We start from the raw sequence: 20,390 nt of genomic DNA, 5'->3' as shown, positions 1-20,390 counted from the left end.
ACCAGCAGGTCCTAAAGACGCAGCAACCCTGAACCCAGGCCAAGACGGACACGCCCCTCCGCCCCGCTCAGCCAATCAGCAGCGAGTGGGTGTGGCCTTCCCGCGGAGGCGGGGCTGGCTTGAGGTGGGTGTGTCCGGGGCGGGGCCTGCAGGTCCCAGAAGGTGGCGACTTTCGTGGGCTCGCCGCTCCCGGCGCCGGTGGCGGAGCCAGGCTGGCGGGGCCCCGGGCCTCCGGCGTCGGAAGATGGCGGCGGGGGTCAGGATGGAGGACGTGAGTGCACCGGCGCGCGATCCCCCGAGTCCCCTTCTTCCTGCGCCGGGCGCGCAGGGCGGAGACCGCGGACCGGGAAGCCTCCCTCAGCCGGCCGCGGGGCCGAAGGGGCGCGGGCTGTGCGGGGAGCGCCGCGCGGGGTCCGCAGCTCTGCGGCCCGGCCGGTGTCCCCGGCTGGAGGTCCGGGCGGGTTCCGGGAGGGTGGGCGCGTGGGCCGGGGTCCCAGCCGGCCGGGTCCACGCGCGGGGGCGCGTCTTTGGTTCCGGAACTGGGCGCCTCACGTGACGCGCGGGCCTTTCTTGCCGGGTGTCGGGGCGCCGGGCCAGTCTCCCCTCCGCGGTGGAGGGCAGTGGGCCTGGAGCCGCCGCGGTGCCCCGTGGGCAGGCCTGTCGCTGCCATCGCGCCCTCTGGAGAAAGACAGCGCCAGGTTATTTGTGGTCCTGGGGATGGAGCCCAGAGGCAGGCATTCTACCTCTGAGCTACACCCTCGGTCCTATTTTTTATTCTTTATTTTGAAACAGGGTCTCACTGAGTTTTGGAAGACTCACCAAGTAGCTGAAGCTGGTCACGAACCCTTGATCCTTTTGTCTCAGCCTCTCAAGCACTGGGATTACAAGCACGGGCTGGTTTAAATGTCTAATTATCCCTAATTTAATATGCTAATAGGAAGAGTACTGTGCTCCTGTTGCCAAATGAAGGGCAACAGGAAAGGCAAGGTTCCAGCACAGTGAGAGAGCTTCAGTTCTTAAGCAGATAGACCATAGTTAAATAATATCGATGAAATAAATAAGTTTCTAAACATAAGTTAACATGTTTATCCTCTTACTGGTGCATTATAGTCTCACATCATAATGTAATTCATAGTGCTAGGGACACGTAGACACATGCACACAGCACTTGGTGAGCTGCTCATAAAACAAAATTTCTAGTTTTTTTTTTTTTCATTTGAGAAAATGAAAAATTAAATGTACTATCTGGAAGTATATTTGATATACTTGAAATTCCTGTACTGGAAGTATATTCATATACGTGTGTGTGTGTGTGTGTGTGTGTGTGTGTGTGTGTGTGTGTGTGTTTGCAGTATGGGGGCATTCTATCTCCAAACTACACCCCAGCCCTATTTTTTAATTCATTTTGAAACAGGGTCTCACTAAGTTGTAGGGGCCTCAGTAGCTGAGGCTGGCCTCAAACCTGCGATTCTCCTGTCTCAGCTTCCAAGTACTGGGTTTACAAGCCTGGGCCACCACACCCAGCTTTGAGATTCATATATTTAAAGCAAAGCCATTGTTCCTGGGTTTTTAAGAGTGACAGTCACGCTTGTAATCCCAGCATAGGGAGGCGGAGGATCGTGGTTTGGGAACAGCCTCAGCTACTTAGTGAGGCCCTTTGCAACTTATTGAGACCCTGTTTCAAAATAAAGAATAAAAAATAGGGGGTGTAGCTCAAAGGTTGGATGCCCCTGGATTCCTTACCCAGACCAGCAAAAAAAAAAAAAAGAGTGACAATCATGAGCTGATAATTTATGGAAACAATATCTAAGAGGAAAAAATGAGACTTGGAAAAACAGTACAGGCAATAAGTGTTTCTTGGTTAATGCTAAGCTGCCCCAGAGCTCTTGGATCTGTACCAAAAGAAATAAATAGTATCAAGAAAAAAAAGTCCTTGCAGTTCTAGCCTTTAATACCCAACCACAGTTTTTCTTTCATTCACTGCTCAGAGACAGTGTGTATTGGCCTAACTGCCCTCTTTGCTCTGACTACCTTCAGACATGAGGAGGGAGAATCCTGAGCGAATCCCAAGACATAATGCAGGTGGGTCCCCAGGGGAGACAGTTACCATAACAAAGGAAGAGATAGTTCATGGACAAAAACAATACATAACTTCCTTGGTAGTAATGTCATTACTAATAGTGGAAATGAAGAAATCATTTGGGGAGATAAGGATTGTGGCTTGGTGGTATAGGACTTGCCTAGCAGTACACAAGGCCCTGGGTTCCATCACAATGTCCTAGAGTCCATCCCCAGCACAACCATCAAAAACAATAAAACTCAGGCTTGGGCCAGGCATGGTGGTGCGTGCCTGTAATCCCAGTATTTGGGAGGTTGAGGCAGGATGATCACAGGTTGAGGCCTGCCTCAGCAATTTAGTGAGACTCTAAGCAACCTAATAAGACCCTGTTTCCCAACAAAAATTAAAAAGGGCTGGAGGTGTATAGTTCAGAGGGGGAATGCTCCTGGGTTTGATCCCCAGTACCAACATATAAAAATAAAACCCCAAGCCAGGCGTGGTGGTGCATGCTTGTAATCCCAGCTCTTGGGACGCTGAGACAGGAGGATCGCACAGGTTCAAAGCCAGCCTCAGCTACTTAGTGAGGCTCTCAGCAACTTAGTGAGACCCTGTTTCCAAATAAAGCCCCTGGGTTCTACCCTAGTACCACAATAATGATGATGATGATAATAATAATAATAATAATACCCAGGCTTACAAAAAGACAGGAAATGGATTCAGATACAACACAGGCTAGAAATAGCAAGCAAAGACAAAATTGGACTATTTTCTGTATGTTCAAAAGCTTAATAGCTACCTGGAAGATATAAAGTTAACCCAGTTTCAATTTGAGATGAGACTGCAGCGTCAGGTGAAAGTGCTGAGGAAGGTTTGACAGCGTGTCATTTGCTGTGACAAGCATTTGACAGGTGAGGAAGAACACGTAGAGGCGGCGTGGAGATGGAAAGCGTTTCCCGAGAGGTGGTGTTCGTCAACAGTCAGCATGGGGATGGAGAGAGGATGTTGAGAAGCAAATCCTGAAAACTAGGTTGGGATGGATTGTATAGTGCACAGCCAACGTGGTGGTGCACACCTGAAATTCCTGTACTGGGGAGGTCGAAACAGGAGGATCTCAGGTTGGCGGCCAGCCTCAGCAACATAGCGAGACCACGTTTCAAAACAAAAAAAGAGCTGGAGGTGGAAGGCACCTGAATTCCATCCCTGTCACTGTAACACACACACACACACACACACACACACACACAGCCAGCCAGACTAAGAATTTGGACTTTGTAGTGTTTAGTGCTGGTGCAGCCCTTAGTCTCAGTACTAGGGAGGCGGAGACAGGAGGATCTCAAGTTTGTGAGCAACATATTGAGTCAGTGTTTCACAATGAAAAATAAAAAGGGCTACGGTGTATCTCAGAGATAGAATGCTCCTGGGTTCAATTCCTGGTACCTCACACACAAACAAAAAAAGATGGGGAGTTGGTGCGTCTAGTGAGATCTAGAGGGGAAGACAGAGGAAGGTGGTTATGGGATAGTTTGAAGGAGGAGGTGAGCGCCGAATGTTTTAGGAGAGGATGGGGGGGGGCTATAATGGTCCAGATCTGGGATGTCCAGGAAGGCTGCTTGCCCCGCCTGGGCAAGGAAGGATGCTCAGACATTCCTTCAGGGAAGGGCTGTCCAGGCTCATTTGCTGGCTGAGAAAGAGCTCACGGCAAAGGGGTTGTGAGGATTACAGAAGTAATCAGAATCACAACAAGAGTTACTGCAAACTGAGCAAGAAGCCAGACTGTCCAGGAATTGAAAATGAAGCGTCGTGGAGCAGCCCTGGGTGCCTGGACTGGAACCTGAGGGCCCACCAGGTCTGGGCCTGCACCTTGCTGTTTATCAGCTTCATCTGAATGTCCAGTAGCTCTCAGGTGCAACATTTGTAACGCTTTCTCTTACAAAACAAAAGGCCCCTCAAGCTGGTGTGGTGGTGCATGCCTGTAATCCTAGTACTGGGGAAGCTGAGACAGGAGGATCACAGGTTCTAGGACAGCCTCAGCAAGTAGTGAGACTCATCAGCCTAGTGAGACCCTATTCCAAAAAAAAATAAAATAGGGCTGGGACTATAGCTCAGAAGTAGAATGCCCTGGGACTTAATTCACAGTACCAACCAACCAACAACAACAAAACAACCAAAGTGTGTGTGTGTGTGTGTGTGTGTGTGTGTGTGTGTGTTATATGTATGCATAAATAAAAGCCCTTCATTTCTGGATCTGGATCATTTTCTCAGGCTTCTCTCCACACATGAAGGCTTCCTTTCCATCTCTTTTCTCTAGTGGTGGGCTCACTTGTTGGAACATCTCTTTTTTTATATGCTGATTTATTACCTAGTGCTGTTGTGCCGAGCAATATATTCCATTGTGTATTCTTTTTCTTTTGATTTTCACATCTTTATCCTTAACCCCAATGAAAATGTAATCTCCTTAGTTGTATTGTTTTTATTGTAATGAGGCTTTGTCTTATTTTGTTGTTCTGGAGATGGAACTCAGGGCCACTCAATCTCTGAGTTATACCTCCAACTATTTAATTTTTTATTTTGAAACAGGGTTTCACCAAGTTGCTGACAGTGGCCCCAAACTTGCAATCCTCCTCAGACTCCCAAGTACTGGGATTATAGGCAGAAGCCTTCACGCTGGTCACAAATAGTATTTTCTTTGTTTTTTCCCTTCGGGTTTGGGGATGGAACCCAGGGAAATTCTACCTCTGAGCTACACCCCCTGCCCTATTTTTTTTTTTTTTTTTTCAGGTCTGGGGATGGAACCTAGGGACATTCGACCTCCAAGCTACATCCCCTGCCCTATTTTTTATTCTTTATTCTGAAACCAGGTCTCACTGAGTTGCAAGGGGCCTCACTAAGTAGCTGAGGCTGTCTGCAAACCACGATCCTCCCGTCTCAGCTTCCTGAATGCTAGGATTACAAGCGTGCGCTACCACGCCTGGCCAAGTAGTAGTTTTTAAGATGAGGCTGTGGTACACATCTGTAGGCCCAGCACGTAGGAAGCTATAGAATCCCTTGAGTCTAGGAGTTCTAGGCCAGCCTGGAAAATATAGCAAGACTATCTCAGAAACAACAAACAATAACAAAAAGCCACGTCCTCACCTAGTCGTTTTCAGTGAGACTCTGAAGCCTCTTGGAGGGTTCATCAGGTCATTCGTTTCCATTGGTACTCTAAAATGTTTGTCATAACTGAAAGCTTGTGTTTTAGGCATACTTTGTGTGTGTGGTGGTCCTGAGACAGAACCCAGGACCTCACACACTAGAGAAGCACTCTACCAATCTTTTTTTTTTTTTTTTTTCAGCACAAGGATTAGAACCCAGGGACATTCTACCTCTGAGTTACACCCCTAGCCCTATTTTTTATTCTTTATTTGAGTCCACTGAGTTGCAGAGGGCCTTGCTAAGTAGCTGAGGCTGTCCTTGAACCATGATCCTCCTGTCTCAGCCTCTTAAAGTACTGGGATTACAAGCGTGCACCACCACGCCTGGCTTAGCCGTTCTTAATAAAACCTCCATCAACTTCTCAAATTTTTGTGGAATACCAGAGAGACACTTTAAGAATTGCAACCATGGCAGAAATAGAAGGGACACTAATAGAGTAGAAGAGGGGGTTGGGGAGGGGGGAGGGAAGGGGAAAAGGTTGTACTGGGAAATGAAGTCAAGTTATGTTCTATGAATGCACAAATAACAAATCCCACTATTGTGCATAATTATTTGTTTTTGTGGCACTGGAGATGGAACACAGGAGCATTCTAATTCGTAGCTACACCCCAGCCCTATTTTTTATTCTTTTTTTTTTTTTTTTTTTTTTTTTTTTTTGGCGGTACTGGGGGTGGAACCCAGGGGGCTTTCTACCTCTAGGCTATCCTCCCAGACCTATTTTATATTTTATTTGGAAACAGGGTCTCACTATGTTCCGAGAACCTCACTAAGTAGCTGAGGCTGGCTTTGAACCTGTGCGATCCTCCTGTCTGGGCCTCCCAAGCGCGGGATTAACAAGCGTGCGCCACCACGCCCACCACGCCCGGCTTATTCTGTTTTGAAACAGGAGGGTCTCACTGGGTTGCAAAGGGCCTAAGTACTGAGGCTGACCACGAAGCTCTGTTCTTCTGTCTCAGCCTCCCAAATGCTGGGCGTGCGCCACCACGCCCGGCTTTATTGTTTATAATTATCATGCACCTATTTAAAAGTGTAAAAGAATTGCAGTTACGGATGAGAGAAGCGGGGTGATAGAGGTAAGAGTGGTAGCAGATGCGCAGTATAGGAAGTCTGGCAGTCTGGCGCCACAAGCCAGTCGTGGTGACGCTGCACCGTGATCCCAGCACCTGGGAGGCTGCGACAGGAGGGTCACAGGTTCCAGGCCACTGTGGAGCAACTTAGTGAGACCCTGTTTCAAAAGAAAAAACAAAAGGGCTGGGGGTGTAGTTTGGAGGTAGAGTGGCCCCCCGGGTTTAACCCCCCAGTACTACATACACAAATGCACACAAAACATCTAGAAATAAAGCACAACATGAAGACTTTGGGTAATAAAATTGTTCTATATGATTGGAAATGAGCTTTTTTTTTTTGCCACAAAAACGAAAAGGTAGGTAGCTGAATGTGATGGTACTCACCTATAATTCTAGCAGTTCAGGAAGTTGGGACAGGAGCATTGCAAGTTTGAGGCCAACCTGGGCAATTTACTTTTTTTTTTTTTTGGGTGGTACTGGGGTTCCTGGAAGCCCTTCTACCTCCGGGCTACACTCCTAGACCTATTTTTACATTTTTATTTGGAAACAGGGTCTCCTAAGCCAGTGCTCGTGGCTGGCTTCGAACCTGCGCGATCCTCCTGTCTCTGCCTCCCAAGCGCGGGGATTACAAGCGTGCGCCACCACGCCCGGCTTGGGCAATTTACTGAAACCCTGTGTCAGAATAAAAAGGGTTGGAGGTTAGATAGCTAAATGATGCTAAATCAGGTCAGTATCTTAAGTTTTTGAGGGAGTGAAAAAGTGGTTTTCTTAAATCTTCTCTATTACCTTGTTTGTAAGTTGTAGAAATAGTTTAATTAAAATTTTCTAGCCAGGCGTGGTGGCGCACTCTTGTAATCCCAGCATTCGGGAGGCTGAGACAGGAGGATCGCAGTTCGCGACAGCCTCAGCTACTTAGTGAGGCCCTCTGCAACTCAGTGAGACCTGGTTTCAAAATAAAGAATTAAAAATAGGGCAGGGGGTGTAGCTCAGAGATCGAATGCCTCTGGGTTCTATCCCCAAACCCGCAAAAAAAGTAAATAAATAAAATTTTCTGTCAGCTGGGCGTGGTGGCGCACACTTTAATCCCAGCATTTGGGAGGCTGACACAGGAAGGTCATGGTTCGTGGCCAGCCTTGGCTACTTAGTGAGGCCCTTTACAACTTAGTGAGACCCTGTTTCAAAATAAAGAATATAAAGTAGGGCTGGGGGTGTAGCTCAGAGGTAGAATGCCCCTGGGTTTCATCCCTAGTACTGCAAATAGAAAAAAAAATATATTTCTCTGTCAATTTTAATATATGTTTTTGCCAAGTTATGTATTGAGCTCTTTAAAGGAGGGGTTTTTGTTTTGTTTTGTTTGTACTGGGAGTGGAACCCAGAGGTTTTCTACCTCTGGGCTATACTCCCAGGCCTATTTTATATTTTACTTGGAAACAGGGTCTCACTAAGTAGCTGAGGCTGGTTTCAAACCTACGCAATCCGAGGAGGGTATTTTTTAAAGTTGGCTTTAGGCAAGGTATGTGCGAGGTGTGAGTATGTGTGTGTGAGGGGTGTGCGCGCACGTGTGTGTTTGTGTGTGTGTATTGGTACTGAGGATCCAACCTAGGAACATTCCACCTCCAAGCTACGTCCCTAGCCCTTTTTACTTTTTATTTTGAAGCAAGGACTTGCTGAGTCCCCAAGGGTCTCTCCAGCTGCCGAAGCTCGTCTCAAACCTGCGATCCTCCTGTTTCGGCCTCCCAAGTGCTAAGATTAAAAGCCTGTGCTACTGTGCCGGGTTGGATACGTGCTCTTGCCTCTCACTTGAGCCTTGGATTTCAAAGCTATATAGTCGAGTAGGTTTGTCTTGGACACATAATCCAGAAAGTAGTGGCTGTAACTCCAGTTTTCCGCACGGCAGGGCTCCTTGGACCTCATCCAGAGCATCGAAGACGACCCGCTCCTGGACGCCCAGCTTCTCCCGCATCACTCACTGCAAGCTCGCTACAGGCCCAGGTTCCACGCTCTTCCCACAGTCGTCATAGCAAACCTCCTCCTGTTCATCCACGTGAGTCGGTGGGAGACGGGCTCCGTGCAGCGGTGATGCTCCTGAAAGCACAGGCTGCTCGGAGGCAGGCGGGCTGGGTCTGACAGTATTCACAATCTGCCTTTGTTTTTTCTTGCAGCCCTGGGGATGAATCCAGGGGCATTCTACCTCAGAGCCACACCTTCAGCCTCATTTATCATTCCTTATTTTGAAACAGGGTCTCACTAAGTTGTGGAGGGCCTACGTAACTGAGTCTGGCTACAAACCTAGGACCCTCCTGTCTCAGCCTTCCAAGTACTGAGATTACAAGCGTGTGCCACCATACTCAGCTGCTCATCTTTTTAAAATAGGATTTGGGGTGATTTTGGACTTTCTATGTTTCAACTTTTCTTTTTCTTTCTTTCTTTCTTTTTTTTTTTTTTTTTTTTTTTGGCGGGTCTGGGGATGGAACTCAGGGGCATTCGACCTCTGAGCTACACCCCCTGCCCCCCCTTTTTTTTTAAATGGTCTCACTGAGTTGCAGAGGGCCTCACTAAGTAGCTGAGGCTGTCCGCGAACTGCGATCCTCCTGTCTCAGCCTCCTGAATGCCGGGATTACAAGCATGTGCCACCACGCTCGGCTGCTTCAACTTTTCTGAAAATTTTCAGTTTTTTTTTTTCCAGTCCTGGGAATTGACTATATACATCTCCAGCCTGTGTGTGTGTGTGTGTGTGTGTGTGTGTGTGTGTGTGTGTGTGTGTTTACTGGGGATAGAACCCAGGGGCCTTCTACCTCTCTGCTATACCCACAGTCTTATTTTATACTTTATTTGGAAACAGGTCTCGCTAAGTTGCTAAGAGCATCACTAAGCTGCTGAAGCTGGCTTTAAACCTGCGATCCTCCTGTCTCAGCCTCCCAAGCACGGGGATTCCAAGCATGTGCCTCTACACCTGGCTCTAGCTCTTTTAATTTGGAAACAGGGTCTCACTACGTTTCCTAGTGAGACCTCCTGCCTCAGCCTCTTCGCTCATTGGCATTACAGATGTGTGGTTCCATGCCTGGCATTTGTATAATCCTTTTAAAGTTTGTAAAAACGGCAAAAAAGTTTTGACCTTTTGTATAAAAATAGGATCGTTGCTGGGCGTGGTGGCGCACACTTGTAATCCCCACGCTTGGGAGGCAGAGACAGGAGGATCACGCAGGTTCGAAGCCAGCGCTTTAAGAGACCCTGTTTCCAAATATAAAAAAAGTAAAAAATAGGTCTGGGAGTGAAGCCCAGATAGAAGGGCTTCCAGGAACCCCAGTACCACCAAAAATAAAAATAAAAATCAATAGGATGGCATAAGTTGTAGGTACGAGAGTATTTTCTCAGATGTGGCTGTTTCCTGATTCCACACATTGAATATTGATCGTGCTGCTTTCCTTTCTTCCAGGTCGTGTTTGTTATTTTGGCATTTTTAACAGGTGTGCTTTGTTCTTACCCTAATCCAAATGAGGACAAGTGCCCGGGGAACTACACCAGCCCATTGAAAGTGCAGACGGTCATAATCCTGGGGAAAGTTATTTTGTGGATTCTGCATCTCCTTCTTGAACGCTACATCCAGTACCACCACAGCAAAATGAGGAACCGGGGCTACAACCTGATATACCGCTCCACAAGGCATCTGAAAAGACTCGCCCTAATGATCCACTCCACCGGTAAGCCGCTTGCCTCACTTTACCTGCTTTTCTTCATTTTTATTTATTTATTTATTTTTTTTTAGTGATACTGGGGATTGAATCCAGAGCATTCTACCTCCAAGCTACACTCCTAGCCCTGTTTTATTTTATATTTATTTATTTATTTATTTATTTGGTGGTACTGGGGTTCTTGGAAGCCCTTCTACCTCCGGGCTACACTCCCAGACCTATTTTATATTTTTGAGACAGGGTCTCTTATGCCAGCGTGGCTGGCTTCGAACCTGCGCGATCCTCCTGTCTCCGCCTCCCAAACGCCTGCGCCACCACGCCGGGCTAGCCCTATTTTATTTTAAAACAGGGTCTTAAGCTGGGCGTGGTGGTGCACACTTGTTATCCCCGCGCTTGGGAGGCTGAGACAGGAGGATCACACAGGTTCGAAGCCAGCCTCAGCTACTTAGTGAGGCTCTCAGCAACTTAGTGAGACCCTATTTCCAAATAAAATATAAAATAGGTCTGGGAGTATAGCCCAGAGGTAGAAAGCCTCTGGGTTCCACCTCCAGTACTACCAAAAAAGTAAAAATGAAAGTAAAATAAATAAAGCAGGGTCTTACTAAGTTACAGAGGGCCTCGATTACAAGGATGTGCCCAATGCCCAACTTGTCTGCATCCTTGATGTCAAAAATGACATCAGAAAAGACATCAATATTTGTTTGTTTGTTTGTTTGTTTGTTTATTTACTGCAGTGCTGGGGATGGAAATGGAACCCAGGAGCATTCTACCTCCAAGCCACACCCCCAGCTCTATTTTTATTCTTTATTTTGAGAGTCTCACTGAGTTGCAGAGGGCTCACTAAGTAGCTAAGGCTGTGTTTGCCTAGCATGTGTGAGGCCCTGGGTTCAATCCCTCGCATCACAAAAAAGGGAAGGGTATTTAATTTTTCCCCAGAAAAACAAATCCACCGAATTTAATTTTTATTTTTCTGTGCTCTGTTAGCATATTAATAGAAAATCAGAAGCTCCTCCACACAATGAAGTTTTCAGTGGAAGCTGAAAAGGCCACACTTTCATAAAGATGGGTGATCTTGATGAGCCTTTCTCTGGGGAGCTGTTAATTGCTCTTTTGAAAATGAGCTTTAAGCCTGGCGCACGCTTGTAATCCCAGCATTTGAGAGGCTGAGACCGGAGGATCGCGGTTCACAGACAGCCTCAGCTACTTAGTGAGGCCCTCCGCAACTCAGTGAGACCTGGTTTCAAAATAAAGAATAAAAAATAGGGCAGGGGCTGTAGCTCAGAGGTCAAATGCCCCTGGGTTCCATCCCCAGACCCGCCAAAAAAAAAAAAAAAAAGAAAAGAAAAGAAAAAAGAAAATGAGCTTTAGCCGGGTGTGGTGGCACACACTTGTAATTCCAGAATTTGGGAGGCTGAATCAGGAGGATCTGTTTGCAGACAGCCTCCGCTACTTAGGCTATCTGCAACTTAGTGAGACCTTGTTTCAAAATAAAGAATACAAAATAGGGCTGGGGAGGCAGGCAAGGTGCACGCTCATAATCCCAGCGTTTGGGAGGCTGAGACAGGAGGATCATGGTTCGCGGACAGCCTCAGCTACTTAGTGAGATCCTTTGCAACTTAGTGAGACCCTGTTTAAAAATAAAGAATAAAAAAGAGGGCTGGGGCTATAGTTTGGAGGTGAATGCCCCTGGGTTTCATTTCTAGTGCCCCCCTCCAAAAAAAATAGGCCTGGGGGGGGGGTAAAATTCTCAAAGGTAGAATGACTCTGGGTTCCATCCCCAGTACTGCAAAAAAAAAAAAAAAAAAAGGAGGAAAGAAAATGAGCTTGGTGTCTGTAGTCCGCTGCTAATGTGTAACTCTCTTTTTGACCAGAAGATGTCACTGTAACAAAGATAAAAGCAGAAATCTCTACTGACAGGTGTTTTTTGGTTCTTTTGTTTGTTACTGAGGATTGAACCCAAAGGTGTTCTACTTCTGCGCTGCATCCCCAGCCATTTTTATTTTTTATGATGAAACAAGGTCTTGCTAAGTTGTAGAGGCTGGCCTCGAACCTGCAATCTTCCTGTCTCCGCCTGCCAAGCACTGGTATTACAGATATGTGCCACCATGCCTGGCTATCCTCAGTCCTTTTCATTTTTTATTTTGGAAAAAAGGTCTCGTTAATTTGCTGCGTATCTCACTAAGTTTCAGTGGCTGGCGTCAAACCCGCAATCTGCCTGTCTCTTAGCTATGTCTATGGTTATAAAACCATTCAAAGCTGGGCTCAGCATTGGGGAGGCTGAGGCAGGAGGATCGCGCAGGTTCGAAGCCAGCCTCAGCTACTTAGTGAGGCTCTCAGCAACTTAGTGAGACCCTGTTTTCAAATAAATTATAAAATAGGGCTGGGGGTGTAGCCCGGAGGTAGAAAAGCCTCTGGGTTCCATCCTCAGTACCACTGGGGGCGGGGGGAACCTGAATAATCAATCTCCCCTAAAAAAATTCAGGGCAGATCATGAGGGAGGCCAAAGGTCCAGACAAGGAGCCACAGCAGGGAGAGGGCTTTGCTGAGATGGCCTGGAGTTAGAAAGATGAGTCCAGGAAGGAGGCTGCTGTCATCCTAGGCCAGGAGCAGGGTCTGAAGGGAGTGCGTACCGTCCACAGCTCGTCCCATTTCCAGGAATGCCTCATGTTCTCCCGTCAGCCCCCAGGCTGCTGCAGACCTGGCGCTTGTAAACTCCGCGTGTGACCCACCAGGGTGCCGCAGTGGAGGGTGCTCAGTGTGTTGACAATTCTCTGCAAAGGACTGCACTTCTTTGGAGAGACAGAGAGAGGGTGTGTGTGTGTGTGTGTGTGTGTGTGTGTGTGTGTGTGTGTGTTAGTTACTGGGGGATTGAACCTGGGGGCATTCTACCTCCAAGCTACACCCCCAGCCCTGTTTTATATTTTTATTTTGAAACGGGGTCTCGCTAGGTTGAGGAGCCTCATGAGTCTCGCTACTGGCTGAGGCTGTCCTTGAACCTGTGATTCTCGTCTCAGCCGCCCATGTCCTGGGGTCACAGGCGTGCACCATGACACGCAGCTCCAGAGGTTTCTTCCCTAGTGTTGGATGCTTCTCTAACTATGATAAAACTCTCCTTATCGTGTTCACAAAACTAAGTTACAAAGAACCTGCCAGTGTGCCAGCCCATGGTCAGCAGAGGGCGTGTTAGGACAGAGCTCTGTGTAGTTAACTTGGATAGGTTGTTTCGCCCTGGCTCTTAGGCTCACAGTCATTCATTCCTTCTGTAGCATAAATAGAGGTGAGCATTGTTTTACCCTAGATCAAATTTAGGTAAATATACTAAGTAAATTTCTGGACATTTTTTAGATAAGATACTCTAAGAATCCCTTCTGCCTCTAAAGTTTGCTTTGACATTGTTGAGAGTAAAAGGGCAAAATGAGGTTAAATGGTCCTCAAAAATTAATAGGCTGGTAATCCTGGTACTGAGGAGGCTGAGACTGGAGGATCTGGATTTGAGGACAGCCTCAACAATACAGTGAGACTCTCAACAGCCTAGTGAGACCCTGTTTCAAAATAAAACATGAAAAGGGATGAGAGTATAACTGGAAGGTAGAATGTCCCTGATTCAATCCCCAGAAGCACAAGAAATAATTAGATAATTAATAATAGGATGAGGAGCCAGGCACAGACACACACTTGTAATCACGGTACTTGGGAGGCTGAGACAGAAGGATCATAGGTTCACAGCCAGCCTCAGCCACTTAGGGAAGCCCTCTGCAACTTTGTGAGACCTTGTTTCAAAATAAAGAATAAAAAAATAGGGCTAGGTGTGTAGCTCAGAGGTAGAAGAATGCCCTGGGTTCCATCCCCAGTACTGCAGTAATAATAGGGTTAGGGTGTAGCTTGGTGGCAGAAAGCTTGCCTAGCCCGTGTGAAGTCCTGAGTTTGATTCCATCACAGTCCACATGTATGTGCATGCACACACATGTAACTAAATATTAGAAAACCTCACAAATGTTGTTACGGTTTTGGGGAGAGTATGGTGGTGGGGAAACCGTTCCCCGGGAACCCCTGCGAGGGTCCCGGACACACTTTCCCCCAACCCATAACAAAACCCAAAACGACGACCAAAAACAGAAAATTACCGTGGGTTCTTGTCCTAAGCTAAGAATAAATATGCATAGCTTGGACAGTTGCTGAAGACTTAAAGAAGTTTATTAAAAGAAATACAGAAAATAGAAATACAGCCCCATGCCAAAATGGTATGGGGGGTGACTCAGATACACCAAAGGGCTTACACATGGACCGGACTTTTTATACCCCCATGACCTCCATCTTGTTTACATAATTCTTATGTAGTGAACGTCCCTGTAAGGTACCTCCCCTTAACCCTGAAATTACCTCCCCTAGCAAGGTGTGGCAATGAGTCTTCTTTCCAGAAGGGCAAGGTCAAACCCTGCTCCATCCTCCCTGGATCATCATGTACATCTGTCTTTAGATAAAGGCCTAGTTCTCCTCTCCCAAGATCTGTCTTTAGATAGAGGAAGCCCTAGTTCTCCTCTCCTGTAGACTAGTTAATTGCTTTTAGCTAGGTTCATTTACATTGGAATGGTTGCCTGCTTTTAGGCAGAAACCCAGTCCTTGCACAGATTTGCCCCTCACCCAGTTTTTGAAATATATTAATAATCATACCTTTCTCAAATCTTCCTAGGCCATTCCCAATACTGGTACAAATATGGTGACTGCTTGATGAGGTTTAGAAATAAAAGGTCATTAATAAGTCACCTTCCAGTCCGTGAGACAACTTGATTTTTCTCTTTATTTTTAACTTATATAATGCGTATGTAAAATAATAAGTTTAACTTTTTTGAAGATGTTAAAGTAATTTAAAAAGAAAAATAATAGTAGGTATGCTGAGCGTTGGGGATTAGTGGAAGGAACTAATCTGTATTGAACACTTGCAGTGAGGGGCCATTCTTTTCTGTGTGTGTGGTTCTGGGGTTGAACCCAGCAGCAGTCGGCCTTCGAGCTATACCCCCAGTCTTCTTTTGTTTTTATTTTGAAGAGGGTCTCCCACATTGATGAGAGTCTCAATACTTGCTGAGGCTGCTCTCAAAGCTGAGACCTTCCTGTCTCAGCCTCCCAAGTACAGGGGTGACAGGCGTACGGCACCATTCTAAGCCTCTCTCCATATCGACTCATTTACTTCTTGCAGTAGCATTGTGGGGAAGATTTTGCTGTCCCCATTTTTCAGAAGGGAATATTGAGGATCAGAAATGTTGGGTGATTTGTCCAAAGCCAGCAGCACATCTGGGATTTTCCTGCAGGTAGTCGGGATCGCTGCAGTTCTCTGAACAGTTCTGGTCACCTGGTAAGCTTAAAATGCCCATCAAGGAAACATTGCTTACATCTATGGGTTTATTGTAAAGCATACAGATGGCTGGGTGTGGTGGCCAGCAGCCTGCTGGGAAGGCTGAGGCTGAACTTTCACAGGGTCAAGGCCAGCTAGCAGTATGTAAATATAGGGCAGGGTGTGGTTCCACGGTAGAATGCCCCTGGGTTATTCTCAGAGGCTTCTACCTTTGAGCTCTACCCCAACCAGATTTTCTTTCTTACTTGGAAACAGAGTCTCACTAGGTTGGTGAGAATCTCACTACTTGCTGATCCTGTCCTCAAACCTGTAATCCTCCTGTCTCAGCCTCCCAAGTACTGGGATTACAGGTGTGTGTCATCATGTCTGGACCACAGAGTTAAAAAAAAATATGCAGGAGAGCTGTCAGGTAAAGAGATATATAGGGTGCAAGGTCCCAAAAGGTCCCAAGTACAAAAGCTTCTGTCCACTTGGAGTTGGGGTTCACCACCCTCCTGGAGACAGAAAAGATCAGATCTCACTGGTTTCTATAGAATTTAAATGTCCATCCTCATCCCTCTGTGAGCTTGGTGGGTGGAGCTGACATTGCAACCCATAAATCACTGGGTCTTCCCAGTGACCAGCCTCACCCTTAGGCTACGGAGGGCCTGACCAAAGTCACCGTTAGCATAAAACTGATACATGCCTAAGGTTTGTTATAAATAACCAAAGATAATTCTACTTGGGAAATTCCAAGGGTTTTAGGAACTCAGTACAAAATCCAATTATACCAAAAGGCGAGGTCGCTCCCGCCTATAATCCCAATACTGGGGAGGCTGAGACGAGGATCCCATGTTTGAGGCCAGGCTCAACAACGTAGTGAGACCTCCAGCAACTTAGACCCTGTTTCAAAATAAATAAAAGTTGGGAGGCAGGAGTTGTGGCTGAGAGGCAGCTGGTCTCTGAGCATAATCCCCGTAAGGGAATGAATACCACAAACAAAATGTATAAGGATTTTAGGAGCTCTGCCCAGAACCAGAGAAGGAATCCATGTTGGAGGTGGAGCACATTTTACACTGCTTTATGTTCCCTCAGGCAATGCAGCGCTTCTCCTCCTCCTGTGCACACAGCATTCCTTCCCCGAGCCCGGCAGGTTGTACCTCGACCTCATCCTGGCCATCCTGGCCCTGGAACTGATCTGTTCCCTCACCTGTCTGCTTACCTATGCAGGTAATTATTAGAATGAGGCTGATTGGGGGGGGGGGGTTACTAGGGATTGAACCTAGGGGCATTCTACCTCGGAGCTACACCCCAGCCCTATTTCATTCCGGGTCTCACTGATTGCGGAGGGCCTGAGTTGCTGAGGCTGGCCGCAGACTTGCAGTCCTCCAGTCTCAGCTTCCCAAGTGCTGGGATTGCAAGTGTACGCCACCACACCTGGCTTAAAGAAAATATTTTTTTTTTTTTTGTGGGTCTGGGGGTGGAACCCAGGGGCATTTGACCTCCGAGCTACACCCCCTGCCCTATTTTTTATTCTTTATTTTGAAACCGGGTCTCACTGAGTTGCAGAGGGCCTCACTAAGTAGCTGAGGCTGTCCGCGAACCGCGATCCTCCAGGTCTCAGCCTCCCGAATGCTGGGATTACAAGCGTGCGCCACCACGCCCGGCTAAAGAAAATATTTTTAAAGGCTAAGGGTATAGCATAGTGGTAGAGAGCCCCTGGGTTTAGTCCCCAGGACAATAAAACAGTTAAACTGTGTCTCATGTTGTAAGTACACAATACAGTTTGTTATTGTCACTAGTGCTAATGATAATCTCTGCGTTATCAGGGCTTCATACCAGGTTGGTAGACTTTGCAGTGTCTGAGTGCACTTATAAATAAGCCTGTTTCGCCGGGCGTGGTGGCGCACGCTTGTCATCCCCGCGCTTGGGAGGCAGAGACAGGAGGATCGCGCAGGTTCGAAGCCAGCCGCGCGCGCTGGCTTAGGAGACCCTGTTTCCAAATAAAAATGTTAAAATAGGTCTGGGAGTGTAGCCCAGAGGTAGAAGGGCTTCCAGGAACCCCAGTACCACCAAAAAAAAAAAATAAATAAATAAATAAATAAATAAGCCTGTTTATTTATTTATTTATTTTTCAATGGTACTGGGGATGGAACCCAGGGTCGTCTGAGCTACACCCCCAGCCCTAGTTTGCATTATTTATTTTGAAACAGGGTCTCACTGAGTTGCAAAGGACCTTACTAAGTAGCTGAGGCTGGCCACAAACCAAGATCCTCCTGTCTCAGCCTCCCGAATGCTGCACTAACAAGCGTGCGCCACCACGCCCGGCTCTGTTCATTCATTCTGTGACCTTTATGCATGTTAATTCATTTGAAAGGAACATCTAACTTAAAAAACTTTAATAAATAAAAATGATTTTTGACTAATAATGACTTTATTCTTTTAGTGAAAATTATAAAATTTAATAGAGCCAAACCACAGCCAGATATACTTGAAGAAGAAAAAATCCATGCTTACCCCAACAATATTACCTCAGAAACTGGATTCAGGTAAGATTTGTGTGGGGAATAAAAGACTAGAGAAACAGAATTAAAACTTTTTTCCTCAAAAAAACATTCTAAATCTTGGAGTTGTGGCTAGGCATTGGTACCTTATAATTGATTTGTTTTCTTCTGTCAATTTTGGTGTATCCAAATCAACATATATAAATTTCCTAAATATGTTTGATGAAAAATTGAAATTAGCCTCTTATTCAACCTCTCAAAGTATATTTTGATTTTTATTGTTGTTGTTTTTTGTGGGTTTTTTTTTTGTGTGTGTGTGTGGGTCTGGGGATGGAACCCAAGGACATTTGACCTCTGAGCTACACTCCCTGCCCTATTTTTTATTCTTTATTTTGAAACCGGGTCTCACTGAGTTGCAGAGGGCCTAAGTAGCTGAGGCTGTCTGCAAACCACGATCCTCCAGGTCTCAGCCTCCCTGGGATTACAAGCATGCGCCACCACGCCCGGCTATTTTGTTTTGTGTGTGTGTGGTACAAATAACAAAATTGAACCTAAGACCTTGTCCATGTTGGGCCTCTACTGCTGAGATATATCCCTGTCATACACCCTTTAATTTTGAAACAGGGTCTTGCTAAATTGCTAAGGTGGCCTTGAATTTGCAGTCCTGCCTCAGCCTCTAGAATCCCTGGGATTACAGGTGACTATAATTAATCCCAATAAATAATCCCACAATGGGGTTATTGGACACCATTGTGCCAGTGCTGCTGCTGCTTTTTTTTTTTTTTTTTTTTTTTTGTGGTGGTGGTGGTGGTGGTACTGGGGGTAGAACCCAGGCACTTTCCACCTCTGGGCTATACTCCCAGACCTATTTTATATTTTATTTGGAAACAGGGTCTCACTAATCTGCTGAGAGCCTAAGTAGCTGAGGCTGGCTTCGAACCTGTGTGATCCTCCTGTCTCAGCCTCCCAAGAGCGGGGATTACAAGCATGCGCCACCACACCTGGCCTCCTTTCCTTTTCAGTACTGGAAATTGAACTCGGAAGCATTCTGCCTCCTAACCAGTTACTGTGGGTAGGGAAATAGAACCCAGAGCCATTTCACCTCAGAGAGATATGCCCAGCCTTTTTTAAAATTTTGAAACAGGGTCTTGCTAGGGTGCTGAGAATATCACTGAATTGCTTGAGGTTGGCCTCGAACCTATAATCCTCCTGTCTCAGCCTCCCAAATACTGGGATTAGTCATGAGCCAACATGCTCGGTTTAGGGTGTGTGTGTTTGGTACTGGAGATAAGACCAGGGGCATTCTACCTCCAAGGAACTATTTTTGAAACAAGGTTTCACTGAGATGAGTTGCTGGGGCTGACTGCAAACCTGCAATCTTCCTATCTTAGCCTTCCAAGTACTATGATTATAAATGTGTACCACCACACTCGGCTCACCCTCAGCCCTATTTTTTATTTTTTATTTATTTATTTTTTTTAGCGGGTCTGGGAATGGAACCCAGGGGCATTCAACCTCCGAGCTATGCCCCCTGCCCTATTTTTTATTCTTTATTTTGAAACTGGGTCTCACTGAGTTGCAGAGGGCCTCACTAAGTAGCTGAGGCTGTCCATGAACTGCGATCCTCCAGTCTCAGCCTCCTGAATGCTGGGATTACAAGTGTGCGCCACCACACCTGGCTCCTATTTTTTATTCTTTACCATGAAACAAGGCCTCACTAAGTTACAGAGAGCCTCACTAAGTAGCTGAGATTGGCCACAAATTTGCAATCTTCTTGTCTAAGCCTCCCAAGTCCTGGGATCATAAGTGTGCACGCCCAGCTCTAGAATGCTTCTTAAAGCTATAATAGCCTTTCCAAATCTTAAGAGTTATGAAAGTTTAAAATTTAAAACTGAAAGGGACAAAATAGATATCATACACGTATTTTACGTATTTTTATTTTTTGCAATACTGGGGTTTGAACCCAGGGTCATTCTACCTTCAAGCTATACCATCAGCCCTATTTTTTAGTCTTTACTTTGAAATAGGATCTCACTAAGTTGCAGAGGGCCTCACTAAGTAGCTGAGGCTGGCCTCGAACCTGCAACCTCCTGTCTCAGCCTCCCAAGCACTGGAATTACAAACATGCACTATTGATTTTGTACATATAGCTTAGTGGAAGTCACTAAAATTACTCATGAGTCTCCCTTTGTAATATTGCCCTGGATTCTGACATGTAAGAAAATCTACCATACGATGTGCTCCTCTGAAAGCCAGTGAGGACTCGTTTGCAAACAAATGGGCAAGTATTGGTGAATCCGTGTAACCCACTTCTATCTTGACGTTTGCAGAACAATCTCAAACCTAGAAGAAATTGTTGAGAAGCAAGGAGACATCATATTGTACTTGAAGAGACACAATGCTCTCTTGAGCAAGCGACTGTTGGCGCTCGCATCCACAGACCGCGCCTCCCAGCCACAGACGTGACGACGTCCGCGGAGTCCAGAGCGACCTCAGACTGCTCAGGCGCCTGCCAGCCTGCCGCAGGGACCCGCAGCACGTGCTGCC

At 46.4% G+C, this 20,390-nt stretch overlaps 1 protein-coding gene across 1 annotated transcript; it reads left to right on the top strand.

Moving 5' to 3' along the window:
* Positions 1-244: 244 nt before the first annotated feature.
* TMEM192 (transmembrane protein 192) lies at positions 245-20,309 on the top strand (the record flags this gene model as incomplete). The annotated part of the gene is made up of 6 exons (XM_080710524.1): positions 245-271; positions 8,201-8,362; positions 9,755-10,019; positions 16,435-16,569; positions 17,786-17,888; positions 20,174-20,309. The coding sequence occupies 6 exons, from the start codon at positions 245-247 to the stop codon at positions 20,307-20,309; spliced, it is 828 nt and encodes a 275-aa protein (XP_080566650.1).
* Between the last annotated feature and the right edge of the window lie 81 nt (positions 20,310-20,390).

This window comes from Muscardinus avellanarius (assembly GCF_963383645.1).
Source record: "Muscardinus avellanarius genome assembly, chromosome: 14".
Taxonomy (NCBI): domain Eukaryota; kingdom Metazoa; phylum Chordata; class Mammalia; order Rodentia; family Gliridae; genus Muscardinus; species Muscardinus avellanarius.
Note: the sequence above shows the minus strand (reverse complement) of the source record. Positions and strands in the feature narration are given on the sequence as shown.